We start from the raw sequence: 22,567 nt of genomic DNA, 5'->3' as shown, positions 1-22,567 counted from the left end.
TTTTGAGTTTTGTGCAATACTGTTTATTTTAGGTAGCATTCGGCGGAATTTGATGGAGTTTCTGCAGCACAAGAAGCAAAAGAGATGGCAGCGAGGAGCGACGCGCACGCGTGCCTGACGCGTGCGCGTGATTTGGAAGCATCCATGGCGACGCATGCGCGTGACTAACGCGTACGCGTGATTTGAAGATTTACTCAGCGACGTGTGCGCGTGACTGACGCGTACGCGTGACTCGCGAAAGAAGACCATCGACACGTATGCGTGATATGCACAACGTGCAGAAAATGCAGAAAGACGCTGGGGCAATTTTTGGGCTGGTTTGACCCAGTTTTCAGCCCAGAAAATACAGATTAGAAGCTGCATAATGGACAAATCTAGTGGTCTCCACCCATCAGGTGAAGACCTCAGGTGAAGACTTGTTAATTAATTCGAATTTAAATTCAAATCTGATTTTAGGAAAAGATATTATTTTAATTTTCATTTTAAAAATTAAATTTTAAATTCATTAGGATTAGTTATAAAAAGGGGATTCAGATCCATCAGATAGGAGGCAGTACATTTTTTCCTGAATCCTTATTTTCTACTTTGAACCATGAGCAACTAAACCTCCACTGTTAAGGTTAGGAGCTCTGTCTATTTCTATGGATTAATTTAATTGTTTTTTCTATTTTAATTCATGTATGGATTTATGATTTAAGAATTGTTTTCGCTTTTTATTTTATGAATTTGGGTGGAACGGAAGTATGACCTTCTTTCTATTTGAGTTCTTGTATAACTTGGAAAAGCTCTTTACTTGAACAATAGCTTGAAAACATATTCTCCTAAATTTTAATTATCTGGATTTAACGGGATACGTGACATATAATCCTTTTATTTTTGGGTAGTTAGAGTTTTTGTGGTATATAAACTGGAAATTGAGCATCACCCTCTAATTGGAATTAATTGACCAAGGAATTTGTTGTTGATGAATTTTAGAGGAGACTAGGAAGGTCTAAGGAATTAGGATCTAGTCACATATAGTTTGCCATAAATTAAATTCTACATGATTAAAATAGTTAGTAAGAAAAATTAATCCAGAAAAATAGATAACTCTGAAGCCCTAACTATCTTCTCCATATTTTCTTCCCAAAGTATTTACTTGCATTTCTTCAATATTCTTTATATTATTTAATGTCTTTTATATTGCATCTCAACACCATTTTCTGTTTGTCTAACTAATCCTATCAAACACTATTGTTGCTTAATCCATCAATCTTCGTGGGATCGACCCTTACTCACGTAAGGTATTACTTGGTACGACCCAGTGCACTTGCCGATTAGTCTGTGGTTATAAATTCCGCACCAAATTTTTGGCACCGCTGCCGAGGATTGAATGTGATTAACAACTATTAGTTGTTTGATTGTTTAGATTAGGCGTTTTAATTTTAATTTTATTTAAATATTATTTTATTATTTTTCAAAAAAAAAATAAAAAAATAAATTTTCCTTGTTTTTTTCGTTAGCGCCCCTGTCACGTTTCTTTATTATCTTTTTTACTTTCGTTTAAAATTTAAAAAAAAAAAAAAAAAACCTCGTCGATTTTTTTTATTTTATTTCTCTTTTTATTTTCTTTTTTTTTTCGTTTTACCTTGTTTCTTTTTTCTTTTTTTAATTTTTATATTCTATTAAAAAAATAATATAATAAATAACACTAATATTTTTCTTAATTTCTGAAATTAAGTTTGGTGTTACCAATTAATTTTATTTTAATTTTTTTGTTTATTTTTTCTTTTAAATTTTTGAATTTTTTTATTTAGTATTTTTATTTTATTATTTTACATAGGTTACCTCACAAGGACTTCTCTGCACTCTGACGTAAAGAGTCCCATTTTTTCTTGTTTTCTGCTTGTGTATGCGCAGGAATAGAGACAAAGAACATCTCTTAGCCTTTGATCCTGAACCTGAAAGAACTTTCAGGTGACGTTTACAACAAGCAAGACTTTACAAGGCTGCAGAGTCCACTATGGCAAATAATAACGCTGTTAATGTCAATGTGGTAAATCCAAATGGGGATGATCAACAGAGGAGAGTGCTTGGCTCTTATTCTGCCCCTACTGCGGATCTCTATGGAAAAAGCATTGTGGTGCCTCCTATACCTGCAAACAACTTTGAGTTGAAACCACAATTGGTCACCCTGGTGCAACAAAACTGCCAATATCACGGACTTCCTCATGAAGATCCGAATCAGTTTATTTCTGATTTTCTGCAGATATGTGATACTGTAAAGACAAATGGAGTGAACCCAGAGGTGTACAGACTCATGCTATTCCCATTTGCTCTGAGGGATAAAGCAAAGCTATGGCTAGATTCCCAACCAAAGGAGAGTTTGAATACATGGGAAAAGGTTGTTACTGAGTTTCTCACAAAATTTTTCCCACCAAAGAAGCTGACTAAACTTAGGTTGGAAGTTCAGACCTTCAGGCAGAAGGAGGGTGAAACTCTTTATAAAGCCTGGGAGAGGTATAAGCTACTGACTAGGCAATGCCCTCCGGATATGTTCTCCAAATGGACCCAACTAGATATCTTTTATGAAGGCTTGGGTGAGATGTCCAAGATGAGCCTAGACACTTCTGCAGGTGGTTCACTACACAAGAAGAAGACACCAGAGGGGACTATTGAGCTGATTGAATTGGTTGCAAGCAACCAATATTTATACTCATCTAACAGGAATCCTGTGAACTCTGAGACCCCTCAGAAGAGAGGTGTGTTGGAAGTAGAAGCTGTTAATGCTCTTCTTGCTCAGAACAAGCTGATGTCTCAGCAAATAAATCTACTTACGCAACAGATGGGTGGCATGCAAGTCTCAACTATCAACACCCAAAATCCACCACAGGAAGTCTCCTATGACATGGCAGGTAACTTTATGCAAAATGATAATTATGAATATGCTCAATCTTCTTCTGAACAGGTCAATTACATGGGGAATGGTCCTAGAAATCCCAACAATGATCCATATTCTAAGACATACAATCAGGGGTGGAGGAATCACCCAAATTTTGGATGGAGAGATCAACCTCAGAAACCTCAGAACTTCAACAATAGTTCTCAGGGCGATTTCCAACAGAACAATAATTTGGAAGCAATATTGACAGGTTTTAGACAGGAAACCAGAGCATCCATCAAGAACCTGGAGATTCAAATGGGTTAATTAGCCACAAAAGTTAATGAAATTGATCAGAGGACCACTAATAGCCTTCCTAGTAACACAATTCCAAATCCAAGAGAGGAATGTAAGGCTATCACCGTAATAAGTGAACAAGTAGCAAGTACGGAAGCACAAATTATGCAGGAAACCAGAGCCTCCATTAGAAACTTAGAGGTGCTAGTGGGCCAACTGAGCAAGCAAATACTCGGGAGGTTTGCAAGTACATTTCAAGGTGATACAGTGGTGAACCCAGGAGAAGATTGCAAGGTTATTCAATTGAGAAGTGGTAAAGTAGCTGGCTCTGAGACCAAGGCCAATGAAGAGCTAGTTGAAAAGGAAACTCTAGATGAGAAGAAGGAAGAAGTAGAGCAGGCCCCTCCAAAGCGTGCGGACAACCCATTTCCAGACTCTCTTGACACTTATCCTACATTGCCAAAGGCTCCTGAGTACAAACCAAAAATGTCATATCCTTAGAGACTTCAAAAGGAGACCAAGGACAAGCAGTTTTCAAAGTTCTTGGAAGTCTTCAAAAAGTTGCAAATAAATATTCCTTTTGCTGAGGTTTTGGAACAAATGCCTCTCTATGCCAAGTTCATGAAGGAGCTGTTGTCAAAGAAGAAGTCTTTAAAGGGAGATGAGACAGTGGTCCTGACTAAAGAATGCAGTGCCATCATTCAGAATAACTTACCAAAAAAGATGCCAAATCTAGGGAGTTTTCAAATTTCATGCACCATTGGGAGTACAACCTTTGAGAAAGCGTTATGTGATCTAGAAGCAAGCATCAATTTAATGCCCTTGTCTGTGATGAAGAAGCTGCAGATCCAAGAGGCACAACCCACAAAGATAGCATTACAGATGGCAGACAAATCTATGAAGCCTGCATACGGATTAGTGGAAAATATCTTGGTCAAAGTGGGTAAGTTCTTCCTCCCAGCATATTTTGTAATTCTTGATACAGGGGAGGATGAGAATGCCTCTATAATTCTAGGAAGACCATTCCTAGCCACTGAAAGAGCTCTGATTGATGTAGAAGTAGGTGAATTAGTGCTTAGAGTGCATAATGAGCAACTGGTCTTTCATGTCTTCAAAGATATACATTCAACAGGTGAAGGAGAGAGGTGCATGCAGGCTGAGCTTATTGATCTAAACCTTCAAGAACCCCCTGATGATGCACAGCAGAGTCTGCAACTCAAATCTCCTTTGGTGACAATCAGTAAAATTCCTCCTGACATCAAACTTAAGTTTGGTGTTGGGAATGCATCACCCACCAAGGAGGAGGTTCCCAAAAAGAAGAAAATACTCAGGGGATGGAGAAACAAAAACATCCCACTGAAGGTTTCTCCTTAGAAATGAAGGTGGTGTTGACTAAGACTCCAGCATGGATTTATACAGTGAACAGAATCCTCTCTCTGGAGCATATTGAGCTAATTTATGGAGACACAGGAAAGAAGTTCAAAGTAAGGGGTGAAGAACTGAGCCCCTATGATCCCCCTCCTTAGAGGAGCTGACCGTCAAGCTAGTGACGTTAAAGAAGCGCTTGTCGGGAGGCAACCCGATGATTTCGTATCCTTAGTTATTTTTAGTAGTAGTAGTTTTCTTTCTTATTTGATTTTTACTTAATTTTTACTATTTTACTGATCATGCAGCTATTTTATCACAGAAACCGAACACCTCAGGTGAAAAAAAAAGAGAGAGAGAGCATACGACGCGCAAGCGTCGCTGACGCGTACGCGTCAGTCAAGTGTGCGTGAAAAATAAAATTTGACAGAAAGTTGAGCAGGAATGGTGCTGGAACCAAGCCTTTAGCACAAGCCCCACCACGAGTACGCGTCCCTTACGCGTTCACGTCGTTTTCCCATCCTAACCGTCCACGCGTACGCGTCCCTGACGTGTACGCGTCGCATGCAACGCCCAATTAAATAACCTCAGCGCCTGATTTCAAATCATTCACCCCCAATCCTAATTATCTCTTGTTCCTTTATCCTTTTATTCTTCCTTCATCTTACTATTTATTTTTATTTTCAGTTCTTCTTTGCTTGAGGACAAGCAAACCTTTAAGTTTGGTGTTGACGCTTCACTTTTGGGTTTTCTGTTTATTCTTATGGCACCAAAGGGAGGCGAATCATCTTCACAAAAGAGCACAACCTGAAGAATAAAACGACCGCTAAGATAACCCAGGTGGTTAAGTTCCTTTCATTTTTTATTCCCTCCCGCTTTTATTATGTATGTTCCGGTTTCCTGCTACTTTGTTTTGTTTATTTCATGATCCTTTATTAGTAGTTTTATAGGTTTTAGTTTAATTTTCTATTAAGTGCTTTAATTCTGAAAGATGTCTCATGTATTGCCCACTGAGCTTGAAATAAAAAAGAAAGAAGAGCAGATGTAGTGCATGAGAATTTGAGTTTAATTTTTAGAGTAGTCTCATTTATTCAAATGTGGGGGTATTTTCTGTGACTCTGAATGCATGCTTGAACAGTGCATATTTTTTATAGTGAAGTTTATGAATGTTAAAATTGTTGGCTCTTGAAAGAATGATGAAAAAGAAAAATGTTATTGATAATATGAAAAATCATAAAATTGATTCTTGAAGCAAGAAAAAGCAGTGAAAACACAAAGCTTGCGAAAAAATGGCGAAAAGAAAAAAAAAAAGAAAAAGCAAGAAGAAAAAGCCAATAACCCTTTAAACTAAAAGGCAAAGGGTAAAAAGGATCTAAGGCTTTGAGCATTAATGGAGAGGAGGGCCCAAAGGAATAAAATCCTGGCCTAAGCGGCTAAATCAAGCTGTCCCTAACCATGTGCTTGTGGCGTGAAGGTGTCAAGTGAAAAGTTTGAGACTGAGCGGTTAAAGTCGTGATCCAAATAGTGTGCTTAAGAACTCTGGGCACCTCTAACTGGGGATTCTAGCAAAGCTAAGTCATAATCTGAAAAGGTTCACCCAGTTATGTGTCTATGGCATTTATGTATCTGGTGGTAATACTGGAAAACAAAATGCTTAGGGTCACGGACAAGACTCATAAAGTAGCTGTATTCAAGAATCAACATACTGAACTAGGAGAATCAATAACACCATCTGAATTCTGAGTTCCTATGGAGGCCAGTCATTCTGAACTTCAAAAGATAAAGTGAGATGCCAAAACTGTTCAGGATTGCAGCTGTAAACCCCACTATAAGAAGAGACATGGGCTTAATCGAACTCTCATTCTCATGCAAATTCACATCCTAAGCTTATATTAGTTTTGGTTGCTTGAGGACAAGCAACATTTTAAGTTTGGTGTTGTGATGCGTGAGCATCTTTCTTATCTTTTCCTAGTGAATTTGCATGTAATTTGTTGAGTTTAATTAAGAATTAATTATATTTTAGCCACTATGGATGCTATTTTGAGTTTTGTGCAATGCTGTTTATTTTAGGTAGCAATCGGCGGAATTTGATGGAGTTTCTGCAGCACAAGAAGCAAAGGAGATGGCAGCGAGGAGCGACGCACACGCGTGCGCGTGATTTGGAAGTATCCATGGCGACGTGTGCGCGTGACTGACGCGTACGCGTGATTTAAAAGATTTGCTTAGCGATGCGTGCGCGTGACTGACGCGTACGCGTGACTCGCGAAAGAAGACCATCGACGCGTACGCGTGACATGCGCAACGTGCAGAAAATGCAGAAAGACACTAGGGGCGATTTCTGGGATGGTTTGACCCCGTTTTCAGCCCAGAAAACACAGATTAGAAGCTGCATAATGGACAAATCTAATGGTCCCCACCCATCAGCTGAAGACTTGTTAATTAATTCAAATTTAAATTCAAATCTGATTTTAGGAAAAGATATTATTTTAATTTTAATTTTAAAAATTAGATTTTAAATTCATTAGGATTAGTTATAAAAAGGGGATTCAGATCCATCAGATAGGAGGCAGTACATTTTTTCCTGAATCCTTATTTTCTACTTTGAACCATGAGCAACTAAACCTCCACTGTTAAGGTTAGGAGCTCTGTCTATTTCTATGGATTAATTTAATTGCTTTTTCTATTTTAATTCATGTATGGATTTATGATTTAAGAATTGTTTTCGCTTTTTATTTTATGAATTTGGGTGGAACGGAAGTATGACCTTCTTTCTATTTGAGTTCTTGTATAACTTGAAAAAGCTCTTTACTTGAACAACAGCTTGAAAACATATTCTCCTAAATTTTAATTATCTGGATTTAACGGGATACGTGACATATAATCCTTTTATTTTTGGGTAGTTAGAGTTTTTGTGGTATATAAACTGGAAATTGAGCATCACCCTCTATTTGGAATTAATTGACCAAGGAATTTGCTGTTGATGAATTTTAGAGGAGACTAGGAAGGTCTAAGGAATTAGGGTCTAGTCACATATAGTTTGCCATAAATTAAATCCTACATGATTAAAATAGTTAGTAAGAAAATTAATCCAGAAAAATAGATAACTCTGAAGCCTTAACTATCTTCTCCATATTTTCTTCCCAAAGTATTTACTTGCATTTCTTCAATATTCTTTATATTATTTAATGTCTTTTATATTGCATCTCAATATCATTTTCTGTTTGTCTAACTAATCCTATCAAACACTATTGTTGCTTAATCCATCAATCCTCGTGAGATCGACCCTTACTCACGTAAGGTATTACTTGGTACGACCCAGTGCACTTGCCGGTTAGTCTGTGGTTATAAATTCTGCACCATCTTACTGCCATTCACCACCTCCGTTCCCAAAAACCCAATACTGCTTCTGAAAACAAACGAAAAAAAAAAAGAAAGAAAGAAAGAAAGAAAGAAAGAAATAGAGGGAGCGAAGAGGAGAAAGGGGAAAAGAAAAAGAGAAAAGGAGAGGAAGAGAGGGGGAGCTGCACCGGCGGCACTGAACCCACCGTCGCCGTTGACGCCGCCGAGGGAAAGAGGACCGCGACCGTCACCAGGACTCCTGTCGACGTCATCCTCGCGAGCTATCACCACCTCGCCGTCCCTAAGTTGCAACGCCGTGGAGCCAGCCTCGCCGCCATCGCCATTCGCGCCCCATCGCCACCGCTGGAGGGAGGCCACCGTCGCATCCAGCCACACCGTTACCACAGAGCCGCCGATCCGCCGCCGGGAGACAGATCCACGAAGAGAGAAAGAGAGGGAGCTCGCGCTACCTTCTCACGCATCAGATCCACCGTTCGCCGTCGCCGCCTCTGTTCCGTCGTCATCTCTTCTTGCAAGCAGGTCCTTTTCCCTTTCTCTTCCTCTTTGCCTCCAATTAATTATATTCATTACTCAATTTCGTTGTTCTTACAGCAAAATGTTGACGAGGCTGCAGAGAAACTTAGGGCTAAAGGATGCGCCTCTTGAAGATGAGGAAATTGAAGGTTGGACTTGTTTGCCAATTTCATTATTCTAAATAAATTTGCCCAGACTTCTTCATTGCAAATACAATCTGTTTTAAAATGGACAGTTTTTTTAATCTTCCTATGTTTTCCTGATAATGCAACACAGGGTCCTGAATCCTGATAATGTAAACTTCATTTTTAATTGATCCAATGTTAAGTACTGTTGTTGTGTGCTTGTTAATACCACCAATACTTACTGATTTTAATTGTTCATTGCTTAGTCATGGGGATTCTTTTAATTATTGAATGCCAATGATATTTTTTTCTTATAAATGATAATGAGTAATGGTTTGGGGTTTGGCTTGAAGCCTAAAACTTAATTGAACTGATTGTATTTGTCCACCTATCTGCAGTGGCTGAAGATGATGCTTCCTTGATCAAGCAAATTGGCCAGAGTTTTTGGTATTCTAAAATAGAGGTATATTCCTCTTCTTATATTCATGAATAGTCAGTTTTGTTCCTTGTTAACGTTCATGCATCATCTATGTATGGAAGACTAAACATAGATCGAATCCATTTTCTTATCAAGGCAAGAAGGGAGGAACAAATCCAAGCTGCTCATGACGAAGCCATGTTTGGTACTTCAGCACTTCCACCTCCTACCAGTACTGACAGTGAGCCTGAAAGGGAGAATGAGAAAGAAGTTGATAAAAAAGCTGTTGTTACAAGCCTCTTAAGTGAAACGGTAAGTGGTTTCACTGCAGACTTATGTGGATAAGCATGATGAGTCATTTAAGTAATCCTTGTATTTGTGTGTGCATTTATTGTTGAATAATTTCTCACATTAAGTTGTTATTGCTGATCTATACTTGTTGTTGGTTGCTACTGATTTTTCCCCCTCATTGCTTGCTTGTTGAATGATTGTTAAATTCAATGAGAAAGGAAATGCTGCTGAGTTATTGTTGTTTGTGTTAGAATAGATGATGGTTGCTGAACTGAGATTAGTTTTATTGATAAATCTGTTGCTAAAATCGTTTAGTTTGGCTTGATTGATTTTCTGTTGAATTAATAGATAAACTGTTGTGCCCCTGCTGCTTGCAAGTGTAATGGTTATTGACTTCAATGAATAGAATGCTGTCTGAATCCATTACCTTTGTTCATTTTACTGTTTTGGGTGCTGTATGATGGGCCATTGATTGCTGTTCTGCTGAGTGCTGCTCTGCTTCTTGCTGGTTGGATTGGTTTTAATTGTTTCCTCATATTTTTTTGTTGGAATTGGCTTATTTACTTCCTTCTTATGAATTCATTATGATTTTTTGTGTTTTTAACTGTCAAAGAATTCATATGGAATTTAAATTGATTGATTGAAATTGTGAAATAGGCAAATTTACTGCTGAAATGCTGCCGGAATTTATCTTAAGTTGTTTTCAATATTCATCTTTGATTCAATTAATTGATTGAGTTGGTATTTAATTGCTTTTGGTTTTCAACTGTTGCTAAGCTCAATTGATTGATTATCCGGCTAAGTGCTTCACTGTTTTGGTTGTTGGAAGTTGGAAGCTTCAGATTTTGTTATTCACTATTTGGTTGTTGTCCTATTTGGTTGCTCAATTAAACTGCATTGTGTTGTTTGAGCAAACAAGTTCTATTGACAAATTTGTGTCGAAATAGACCCTTGTTTGCTACATGATTTCTGATTGCCTCAAGATGTTTCTTTTGACTATGCACCTAATTTTTTATTTCGGATTTTCTTATTTATAGGAGTGCTGAAATGGTGACCACATGCTACTTTGAGGGTTCAAGAATATTTTGATTCATAGAGACACTAATCTATGTTAGAACTTCTAACTTTTGGTTGAACTTGTGCAAGACATATAACTTGTAGAACTAATCAATGTACTCACTAATGTTATTTTGTTTTAAAACAATTTTAGCTAAATGAGGCATGTTTGAATTATGTATGTTTTTACATATTATATAAATGTAGACTTGCTTAATAAAATAGTTAATATATTAGTTAATTAAAAAATTTTTACAGAATAATTATTTTACTTTTGTAACTAAAGAAAAAAAATGTTACAAAATCAAGTTACATTTTGTAACAAAATTTTTTGATAGGAAAAAATAGATTGTCACGAAAAATACCTTGAAGATCAAAATTCGTTACCACTTTTGTAACACTTTTGTAACGGCTTCTAGTTTTTTGTATCAGAAAAAATTGTTACAAAACATCATATTGAAATATAACAGTTCCATTTTTCGTTACAAAAATTTTTTGTAACGGGACTTACTGCAATGACCCCTTTTTTTGTTACAAAAAACTTTTGTTTCAAAATTTTGACGTTTTGTAACAATTTTTTTTGTTACAAATACGCCTTTTTCTTGTAGTAGCAGAGTGAACCGTCAAGCTAGTGACATTAAAAAAGCACTTGTTGGGAGGCAACCCAATGCTTAATATCCTTGCATTATTTTCCTGTTTTTATTCTATTTTCCTTTATTAGTTTTCTTTACTTTTGGTTTTTTTTGAGTGCTTGCAACAGAAAATAGGTACACTTGGGACAGAAAGAGGAACATTATGGAGTTGGAATCACATTAAACGCCGGTACATGGTGTTTAGCACCAGGATTGCGTGCAAAGAAGATGAACTCACTGGGCACCTGGCGTTTAGCACCGCCTTTGGGCGTTTAGCGCCAAGTGCATGAGTTTCGAGGGTGAGCTTCTAGACCCCTGGCATTTAGCGTCAGTTGGTGGCGTTTGGTGCTAGGGGTGCAATACTTTAGGTTTTTGCCACTGCCACCTTGGCGTTTAGCGCCGAGGTGATGGGAAAAAAACCTAGGACGGCGTTTAGTGCTAGGTAAAGGAACGAGTGGGTGTTGGTTCGGGAAAGATGGTGCTAAACACCACCAACATGGTGTTTAGTGCCAGGTGCGCTGCAACTCCCCCTCACCTTTTTGAATTCAAATTGTGCATTTAAATCCCCTAATTCTCTCTCGTAACCCCCTTTCTCCCTTAATCTTCGCACCCCCATCTTCATTCTTCTTTTTCCATTTCCCCAAACCTCTCTCCTTCCTAATAACCCCACCCACCAACCACCCCATTACCCCACCATAACTCCCCCACTAACCAAACCCTCCATTATCCTCCCTCCCCCTATATATACCCCTCCATACCCAACCCTTTCTATACCCACAAACAATTACCCTATTACCCCAACCGTAGCCCCCCTCCCCTACCCCTTCTTCTTTTTCTCATCGTACATGCCCCCTCCCTCTATTTCCTTCTTATTCTATTTTTCTGTTCTTTCTCTCTTTTCTATTCTCTTTTGCTTGGGACAAGCAAACCTTCAAGTTTGGTGTTGTCGAGCAAGCTCTCTGTTTATTTTATTTATCAATAGCACTAAAGGAAGGTGAATCCTCTTCATAAAAGAGGAAGGGGAATGCACCACAAACTGACAATTTTGATACAAATCGGTTCAATACCAAATTGCATGAGGAACATTTTTTTGAAATCACAAGCAAAAAGAAAGTGATTCTGAACAAATATTGAGGTGGGTCAGCTGAAGGTCCAAGAATTCTATAGTAATGCGTGAATTACTTACAAGGATGTGAGTGATGTGAATGAGAAGAATTACCATACCTTGGTGCGAGGGAAGATCTTTGAGTTCAATCCAAGGAGCGTTAGAGCGAACTTCCAACTGCCACTCCCAAATCACACTTTGGATTCTTACAGTGAGAGGATGAGCTGGGACCGGAGATATGACCAAGTACTTGCTAACATTTGTCTTCCAGGAACTCAGTGGAGAATGGGTGTAGATGGGCAACCAAATCAATTAGGACGAAGTGACCTCAAGCTGGTGACTAGAGGATGGTTGGAGTTCATCCAACGATTCATTCTTTCAACTAGTAATTTCTCTGAGTGCACTGTAGATAGAGCCATCATGATCCATTGTATCATGATAGGGTATAAGGTGGATGTGGAGGATATAATTCCACAACAAATTTATCACATTGCCTCAAACCCCTCCACACATGCTAAGTTGGCCTTTTCCCATCTTATTCACCGCTTTGTAAAGCTGCTAGGGTGAACTTGGAGAATGACTTTCTCATCTCCATTGAGAGGCCAATCTCCAAGACGACCATGAAATATGCAAGAGTCCAAAGGAGGGATCGAGCCAGCGAAGAAGAAGTGCCACAAGCTCCTCCACTACAGCAAGAGTAACCCCTCATGCCTCAATGGTACTATTTTCCACCACAAGAGTATTGACAACAATTAATTGCGTCTCTTGAGCAAATGAGGGTGAACCAAGACAGCCATGGTGTCCTTCTCCATCAGATTGTGATTGAGCAAGAAAAGCCAGTGCCTTGAGCTTCTCCAAATGAGACAAGAGATAGGGAGGCTGCTAGGACCACAAGGAGCACAATCGAATGAGGGGATGGCCGCCATGATCATTAAGGTGGTTGAGTTTTTTTTCATGCTTTCCTTCTGTTTTTCTCCCTTCATGAGTATGATTCTATTTTCTGTTTTCTTTTTATTTTGGTTTAATTACATCATTCCTATATTTCTATTTCCTTTAGTTTTTAGTTTAATGTTCTTACTTTAATAATGTCTCATATAATGTCTTCAAGCAGTATTCAGAGAGAGAGAGAGAGAGAGAGAGAGAGAGAGAGAGAGAGAGAGAGAGAGAGAGAGAGAGAGAAATATGGTGTTATTATATTAAAAGTTGAGTTCTTTTTACAATTGTCTTGTCATTTTACAAGTGGTGGTATATATACTTGTGATTATGGTTGCATAGAGAGAAGGATATATAAACTACTTTGGAAAAGAGGAATGTTGATCCTTGAGGAACAAGGACTTAGAGAAGTGTTATGAAACCTCCAAAAATTAACAAGAGGTTGATCCTTGAACTAAAAGAACTGGCAAAAAAAATTGAAAAAAAAATCAAGTTGCAAAACTCTGAGCATCAATGTTTGAGATCCAATTATGTGCCTGTGGTGTCCATTGTCCAAGGGACAGCTTGGATGATTAGACTCGAGGGGTGCCTCATCACTCGGTAACTTGAACTAACTGGTCCGAGATTATCGATTGAAAATCTGTTACACAAACCATCTTAAAACAAGACATTTAGTAGTCCAAAGAGGCTCTGTGTATCAATGTTTGGAATCACAGTTTTAGCTATATGCTTGTGGTGCAACCGTGTCAAGAAGAGGCTTGAGTAACTAGATATGCGGGATGCTTTATCACCTGGTGACTTGGACCAACTGGTCCGGGATTACTAATCGAACGCTCACTATCAAAAGCCGCCTTGAGACGGAGCATTTAGAGTTGTCAATAGAAAAATTCTCTCTAATTTAAAGAAAGAAATTCAAAGATCAATCAAGACTTAATAGAAGTGAGGTTTCATAACATCATCCGAGTTCTAGTTCTATCGAGATATTGGTAGTTCTGAGTTTTCAAGGAATAGTGAAAAGCACAAAAATACTCATGATCATAGTGTTGCTTAACTCTACTCATAAGACAGACAGGAACTTCAATGAGAACTCAACTTTTAGTTGAACCCACTTCAATTCTCTATTGCTCAAGTTGCTTGAGAACAAGTAACACTTTAAGTTTGGTATTGTGATGTGTGAGCGTCATTCATAACTTTTCCATATGATTTATATGGTGATTTATTGATTTTTTAGAAGATTTAAGTGATTTATACCCTATTAAATACTACTTTGAGTCGTTGTTGCATTATGTTGTTTACAGGTAGCATTCGGGCGAAAGACGTGAAAAAAATCTTGAAGAAAATGCTCACTATCCCTCTTTGGCAAGGTGGGCTAGCTAAACGCCGCATCACTAGCGTTTAGCGTCAGATCACACAAACCTCTCATTCTTCTTGGGATAGGTGGCGCTAAACGCCACATGACCGTCGTTTAGTGCCGCTTCAAGAAACCCTCACCATTTGGTTCGGCCATTTTGGTGCTAAATGCCACAACCCGGCATTTAGCGCTAGAGTTTTGTCATTGTGAGGGATGGTCTTTTGGTCTTTGCCGCAGAGCTATGTTGCTTCCGCTATTGTCTAAGTCACTTTCTGAATCATGTTTGTCCCATAAATTAAGAACAAACAATAATGTAAATTAAAAAAATTTTAAATGATGATTTAATTTAATTAATTCAAAATTTGAATTTAAAATCTGATAATTAATTAATTATTAAGAATCTGAATTTTAAAATTAATTTTATTTTTTTTTACTCTATTGTTCGCATTGTTTATTATACGCGTTGTTCACCTATATTTTTAAAAAAAAAAAAAATCCTTACCATAAATGTCTCTAAAACATCAGTCAAGATGTTTAATTAAAAAATCCTTAATAAAAATCTAAATAGTTGAATCTTTGAATGTATTGATAATATATATGAGAAATATTTTTAAATATATGTTAGTGGTAATCTTAAAATCCTTAACAAGATGCATATTATAGTGAAGAGAAAAAAGAATGAAAAAATAATATTCATCTTTATAAATAAATAAATACTTTTTTAAAAAATATATTATTTTATTTTTATTAATTTTTTAAGAGGTAAATTATACATACTACTTTTTATTCACACCAACACCTCTTTGTTAGACAATTATTCCTTTATTAACAAAGGCCTTGAAAGACACTTATTAACAAAATATATGGTGTATTCATGAGCTGCAAGAGAAAGGAAATAAAGAATGGCTTTAATTTGAAAAGAGAAGGAAAGAAAAATGAAGGGAGGGCTTAAGCTTTTTAAACCCGTTTCTTATTCATGAGTTTAAATAATAAGAAGAAAGGATTTGAAAAGTTTGCTATAATTTTTTATAATTTTATTCTTTACTAAATATTATATATAATAATAATAATAATAATAATAATAATAATAATAATAATAATAATAATAATAATAATAATAATAATAATAATAATAATAAATGGTAGTAGAACAATTTATTAGAAATAAAATAATAAATTTAATTAAAATCAAATGAAAACCCTGAATTTTTAAAACATAAAATTGAGGGGTTAAATGACCAACAAAAAACTCCAAAACTCACTCTCTTTGAATAATAAAACTCTTCAAAACCAAACTCGTAAACACATCTTCCTCCTCTAGTCCTCTTAGCTTCTTCCTTTTTAAAAAAAAAAAAATCAAACCAAATTTTCAATCGACTCTGCTGGATACACCAAAATAAGTTATTAAAAGCAGTTATCAGTATAAAATAGATGTTGAAATATAAATACAGTACACATTAAAAACAAATTAAATCACATATATAATTATACACAAATACATTAATAGCTAATTTTAGTAGTTGATTTTGGTATATGAATAGTATTTTTAATTTTCAATTATCATATTTAATTATACTAAATTACTCATGTTTATTTTTGCAAAAATATTATTTGTACACTAAAATCAGTCAGCAACGTATTTATATATAAATATATGTATGATTTAATTTATTTTCCATATATATTTTTGTTAAGAGTACACATAACATAGGTATTATTTTTTGACGCTGCTCTTAATTCATTAGTCAATCAATTCATATGGCAGAAAGCTGAAGTTGATTATGAAGTTAATATATGTACATGCTTGTTCATGAATCATCATGATCATTATGATTAGCCCTTATTACAAGAAAGAACGTAAGCATAATAATAATAATGAATAATGCTTAGGCTACTTTCTAAGAAGTGAGAAGCTGCGAAACTTGAAGGATGCATAAACACCAAGTGCCACCACCACAACTGCTGCACTCATATATATCACCCTTCGCTTATCTTCTTCCTCCAACCGCTTCACAAATCCTGTTACCATCCCCTTCAACCCTCCCACTACTGCTGCTGATTCAGATTTAATCCTCTCATCATTAATAGAGCACACTTTCTCTTCGCTTCTTTCCTTTTCTTCTTCCGCAGTCTTCTTAACGTCTTCTTCGCTTTCTTCCTTTCCTTCTCTTTCAAGATTTCCATCTCCACCCGCAGCAGTTTCTTGGGAAACCGCGTCCGCCGGTTTCTTATCATCATCAACACTATCATCGAATTTGTTTTGTTCCGTTGATGACTTAGGTTCTTCGTGATCATGATCTGAAATTCCTCTTTTATCCTCTTCAACTTCTGCCTCCGCAGCAACATTTTCTTGCTGCGGGGGAGGTCCGTCCTGTTCGTCATTATTTTTGCCTGCTTCTGCTTCAGTTGATGCTTTCGGTTCCTCCTTTTCAGTTGTGGCTTGTTGTTCGGTATCATCTTCGCCTGGTTTTGCTTCCGGCGATGTCTTCGGTTCTTCTTCGATTTCAGTTGTTTGTGGAACAGGATCCGAAGGAACCTTCTTCGGCATTTTTATGCTAACAATTGAGCCATCCAAAATCTTCCCTGTGATGCTGTTAATATCACAAGTTGGTGGAACTTGATGCACTATATTGAAACGCTTGATTTTATTGTTTTCAAGTGGTTGTTCACCGAAAACCCTTACTCTTGAATAATCGAATTCCACTTTTGCACCATAATGCTGTCGTTCAAATCCTGCATACTTCAACACATCAGCATATCCATGCATACAGTTATGTAAATATAAAGTATAAATTATTGTTAGTGAAATATGATAATATTTATTGGTTTTATATATGGGAAGTTCTATGGTGGCATTGGTTTTGATGGCTAAAGGTAGCATAAGTTTGACTAACAAATAAAATATTAACATACGATAAAAAAAATAAATCTAAAACTAAAATGATTCTCTCTTTCTTATAATTTCTTATCATTATTTTTATCAAAATAATTTCTTATAATTTTTTTGTAATTATAAAAATAATTTAAAAAATATTAAAATAATTTTTTAATTATATTTTTATTTATTATTTTATTATTATTTTTATTTTTAAAAAATAATTTCTTATAATTATTTTTACTAAAATAATTTTTTATAATTATTTTTTATTTTTTAATTATTTTTATTATTATTTTTTATCAAAATAAATTTTTTTATAATTATTTTTTTTGTAATTTTGGAAAACTAAAACCGAAATAATATTTTTTCTCTTATCATTTTGGTGTTAGTTTTTCGAAATTACAAAAAAATAATTATAAAAATTATTTTTTAGAAATAAAAATGATTAAAAAAATAATTTTTTAGAAATTACTAAAAATAATAATAATAAAAATTACTTAAAAACTAAAAATAATTATAAAAAATTATTTTAGTAAAAATAATTATAAAAATTATTTTTCAAAAAAAATAATAATAATAATAATAAAATAATTATAAATATAATTATAAAATTTTTTTGGTGTTATATTTTTGAAATTATTTTTTATAATTATAAAAATAATTATAAAAAATTATTTTGATAAAAATAATCATAAAGAATTACAAGAGAGAGAATCATTTTTATTATAGATTTAATTTTCTTGCTATATGTCAATATTTTACTTGTTGGTCAAACTTATGCCATCCTTAGCCACCAAAACCAATGCCACCATAGAACTTCCCTTTATATATATATATTTATCAACTATGTACGTTAAACATATATAGATTAAAATATAAAATATAAAATATAAATTAAAAATAAATTATATAATTATATACAAATATATAATAACATGCTATGGTATATATAGATAGAATCAAATCAAGCTTATATTAAATCTTATATACTATATTATATCAAAATATTGAGTGAATAAATATTTAACTAAATTTTTTTTATATAATATATTTTAAAATATATATTTAGTTGATTTTTATGTATATAGGAACCTATAATAAACGATTTTAGATTTACATTAAATTTTTTAAATATAATAAATTTATAAGAATTAAGCTCTTAAATTAATAAATAATTTTTTTAAAAAATTAAATTAACAAAAAGTTATTCAATGGTATCTATATAATGATATATTGAAAAAAAAATCAATCAACAAATACTATAATATATTAAAAATGTCTTGAAGGGAAATATAATTTTTTAATAATAAATATTAAACATAAAATAAATTAACCAAAGCAATATTGGAGTGAAAAAAAAGTTTTAATTTTTTTATCTATGAATCCTTACATGCAATCATTTTCATGTTAATTAATAGTTAGAAATCGTTAAATAATTTAACATGTTTAATTATATTATTATCTAATTATTCTCAACTATTAATTGCAAGTGAGTTTCTATCTTTGTTATGAGTTAAAATAATTAGAAGTTTATGGAAACTCCGAAAATGATAAAACATAAGAGAAAAACAAGAACATGAAATTAATTCATTCGATCTAAAAATATGAATAAACCAAAGACGACAAACCCGTAGGAATATGAACAAGAAGAATGAATGCTTCTCGCTCCTCTTTAAGTTCTTGTTTTGGCTTCAAATCTTCGTAGATTGCGGTAGACATCGGTTGCTGCTCCATCTTTTGATATATGATGATATCTTACCTTTAATTTTGAATTATAACAAACTAGGCCAAATTAAATGTTAAATGATGTATATACGATGGGAATAATTAGACTTGTTCATTTTGGTGTACTTATATAGTGAACAGTTAAAGAGAACCGAATTTGATGTTTTAGGTTTTCTTAAAAATGAAGCCATTCCTTTTTGGCTACTTTAGTATTCCAACGCGATTAAACTTGTTGATGAGTTTCAATTCTCTTTTCCCTTAGTCATATGTGAGGTATAACTTGTCTAATAAAAACTACTTTATTTGCCTCATACGCCAATCGTTCTCTGTACATGTCTTTTGGTTACGTTTCCATAACTATACGTACGTTTAATTTGTGCATTCAAGGAGAAAATTGGACTTCTATTATTCTTATTTACTTGATATAATTTGTGGCAAAAATTTATAGCGAAAACTCATGTCAATTATTTACATGTGAAGTTATAGTAAAAAATTATTATTAAATAATTTAATATGTTTAATTAAATTATTATTCAATAATTTTTAATTATCAAATACAAAGATAAATGTACGTGAGACTCAAAATTTATTCATTATGTATTATACTTGATTACTTGTACACAGTTTCCATTGGCTCATTTCTGTTTCGATCCTTCTAATATTTCTATAGGAGCATATGCATATCAGGGTGTTGGTTTATTCTCTTAGATACTTGTTTGAATCTCCTAGACAGAGACAAATATAGAAGCATGGACACGGATATATTGGATACAGAAATATTTGAGAAATATATGTGTCATTTTTATATTTATTTTTTATTTTTTAAGTACTTAAAATAAAAATTTAAAAATACAAAAAAATCTTTTAATATAGAAAAAGATTTTCGAGAGTTAACAAATATTATTGGACTAGCGGATCAGATGGTGTTGGGTCAAAAGCAACGGGTTGTGTGAGGAAAGATTTGAACCTGAACACGAGCTTATCGAGTCGAGGGATCGTTTGGATAGTCAGCGAATTAGCGGGTGGAGCCACCTGCAAAAACACTCCGATGTTAAAGACAGTATCCATATAATGAGACGGTTAATTAGAGTAAAAATGATGTACCTCTAGAAATGGATAGATTTCTCCCCATTTATACCTGGTACTCAGGTGGATCCTCTAACTTGAATTCATTCGTCTGGAAGCTTCTGTCAACTGTCCAGGTCTTCGTTGAGAGGGGAAGTGATGCGCAGATCACTGCGTGCACAGGTCGAGGACTCGACGGGTCATTAGTCCGCAAAATAGACTTCCAACACTTGTTGGACTGCGCCGGAACGCTTTTATACCTCAAAAATAAAGATATATGGTTACCTTCACAAAAAAAAAAAAGATATATATATGGTTACAAAATCTCAAAAAAGCATTTAAAACTATTGGCTGTCTTTTGATTTTAAAATATGAGTGTGTTGATTAAGGTAGACTATTTGAAAAAAAAAATTCGAAAATTATAAAATAATTTTTTATTTATGCTAAAAATACGGTAATAAATGATATATGAAAAATACTAAGGGTATCAAAATTATTATTTTTGGCTATTATTTAGCCATCAACTCAAATTTTTTTAGTCTAATTTTTTTAGTATAGTAATTCAACAACATACTTTATCGCATACTTTTAAATATTGATGACTAATTAATGAAAAAAATAATAAATTTTGATAATCCTCTAATATTTTTTATGATATATACTTAAAAATTTAAAAAATCAAGCACACAGTGAAAGAAAGAATAGTTTCCAACGTCATTATGACACTCTCTAACTATATATACAAGTGAATGGATCCTAAAAACATCAAAATACTACTTGATATTTTTTCCAAAAAATTCATTCTTAGTTTCCTTATTTTTTTTTTGTATATCCTTCTATACATTTTAGGAGATGTTGTACTGTGTAACACATCACTCTTAGCTTGTTTAGATGGTGATGAAGATTTTCGAAAGAGGACTAGGCGTTGTGGAAAAAAAAAATGGTTTGTTTGTATAATGGAATTGATCCTGGCAGGATGTTATCTTCTCAGAACTTGCCTTGGCATGATACATGGTAGGAAATTTAAGGATCACTCATTCTATTCATAACGAATTGTGGGTTATGGAGATGTGCTAGAGTGGGTGGAATTTCTTGTACAGGAAGGTACTTTTTGAAAGAGAATTATCTTACCTCAATTGATTACATGGGCTTTGCAACTGATTCGATTGAATAAGAGATTAGAGTCTTATGGAATTTAATGTGTATTTTATTTAATAATAAATTTAGTGTACACATAACATATAGTTTAAGTGATAATTACTAATATAAGTGCATTTATTAATGACAATATTAAAGATAAATGAGCACACAACTTATATAAGGATCATATGGAGTGAATCATAGATATGCATATATATGTATATATATGGATAATTTTATTCGAATAATATTAGAGAAATAATAATATAAGATTATTTTATTTAATATAATATTTAAAATTATATATATTAATATTATGTATTTATTTCAGCAGCAATTAATACATGCAAATAAAAGTAAAAAAAATGATTATTTTTTGTTTTCAAATTATGTCACCAAATATTTTGTTTTAATTTAGATCGATTTATTAAAAATGTTCTTTTTTTAAAAAAGAAAGTACATGATAACACACTTTTGCCCCAAACGGGCATAGTACTTGGTACTTAATTATTACTTTAGTTGTAACTCTAACCATTATTTAAATACCGGAAATGTCCCTATTAAATATAATTTCCTCCCACTAAAAACACTTCTTCTCTTATCATTGCCAAACAGTGCTAGATAGTTTATTATTATCGATTATTATTTTTCATTTTATTGTCGGCCCAAATATGATAAAAAGATGGTTATGAAGAATGAACAAAGCAAATCGTGGCACATATATATATATATGTTATCGTCATCTTGTTATTCAATAATTAATCATTGCAAAAAAGAACCATTATTTCACTACTCTTGTTACAGAATAATGATATGAATTGTTTAACTACGACTTTTCAGTAATCTTCAAGCCTAAACAAGAAACAATAATGGTGAAAACCCCCTTTATTTCTTTTTCTCCTAACAGCAATGACTTTTAGCTTAAATGTTTATTACACACGCCATATCCATCTTCATCTACAGTTTCTCCTTGTTTTTAACTGCACAACTACCTCTCTCCTTCCTCTTCTCCTTCTAAATTTATGAGTTTGATTTTGAAAGATTTTTAAAAGAGAAAATAGCAGATAATTAAATTTCAATTCTCAAGTCTTATTATTTAATTAGGGGATGAGTATTTTTTGTTAACTTTTTCTCTTAAACTCCTCATTTTTAGGTTCCTTCAAGTTGGAAGACTTATATGAAATTTAAATTAAATTACCTTTTTTCTAATAAATTATTATATTACCATTTATTATTATTTGCTTTTTCATATATAATACTTTAGTTTCATATATAATACTTTAGTAAACGATGATAAAATTGCAGGAGATCACTTTGATAAAGACACTAAAAATATCTTTTTTTTTTAAGATGTTTACATGTGTCATGTGTCGTGATAGTATTGGATATCTTTATTAAATCGGTTAATAATTTATTTTTTAATAAATTAGAATAAAATCGGTTTATTATAGCA

General features: G+C 33.7%; 1 protein-coding gene across 1 annotated transcript; it reads right to left on the bottom strand.

Moving 5' to 3' along the window:
* Positions 1 to 16,065: 16,065 nt before the first annotated feature.
* On the bottom strand, positions 16,066 to 19,000 carry LOC107648472 (uncharacterized). The gene is made up of 2 exons (XM_016352322.3): positions 18,813 to 19,000; positions 16,066 to 17,039 (listed from the first exon to the last, which is right to left on the bottom strand). Exons 1-2 carry the CDS (start codon positions 18,916 to 18,918, stop codon positions 16,198 to 16,200), a joined length of 948 nt encoding a protein of 315 aa, XP_016207808.1. The 5' UTR covers positions 18,919 to 19,000; the 3' UTR covers positions 16,066 to 16,197.
* Between the last annotated feature and the right edge of the window lie 3,567 nt (positions 19,001 to 22,567).

This window comes from Arachis ipaensis, chromosome B6 (assembly GCF_059453495.1).
Source record: "Arachis ipaensis isolate K30076 ecotype BB chromosome B6, ASM5945349v1, whole genome shotgun sequence".
NCBI classification, from domain to species: Eukaryota; Viridiplantae; Streptophyta; class Magnoliopsida; order Fabales; family Fabaceae; genus Arachis; species Arachis ipaensis.
The sequence above is the reverse complement of the archived record's forward strand: the minus strand, read 5'-3'. Positions and strand labels throughout refer to the sequence as shown.

What these genes read in the sequence shown, in the direction of transcription:
- LOC107648472 (XM_016352322.3), bottom strand. Translation starts at nt 18,918, where the DNA reads ATGGAGCAGCAACCGATGTCTACCGCAATCTACGAAGATTTGAAGCCA. An exon ending in TCTTGTTCATATTCCTACGG is followed by an intron (nt 17,040 to 18,812) that starts GTTTGTCGTCTT and finishes TGAAGTATGCAG; the next exon opens with GATTTGAACGACAGCATTAT.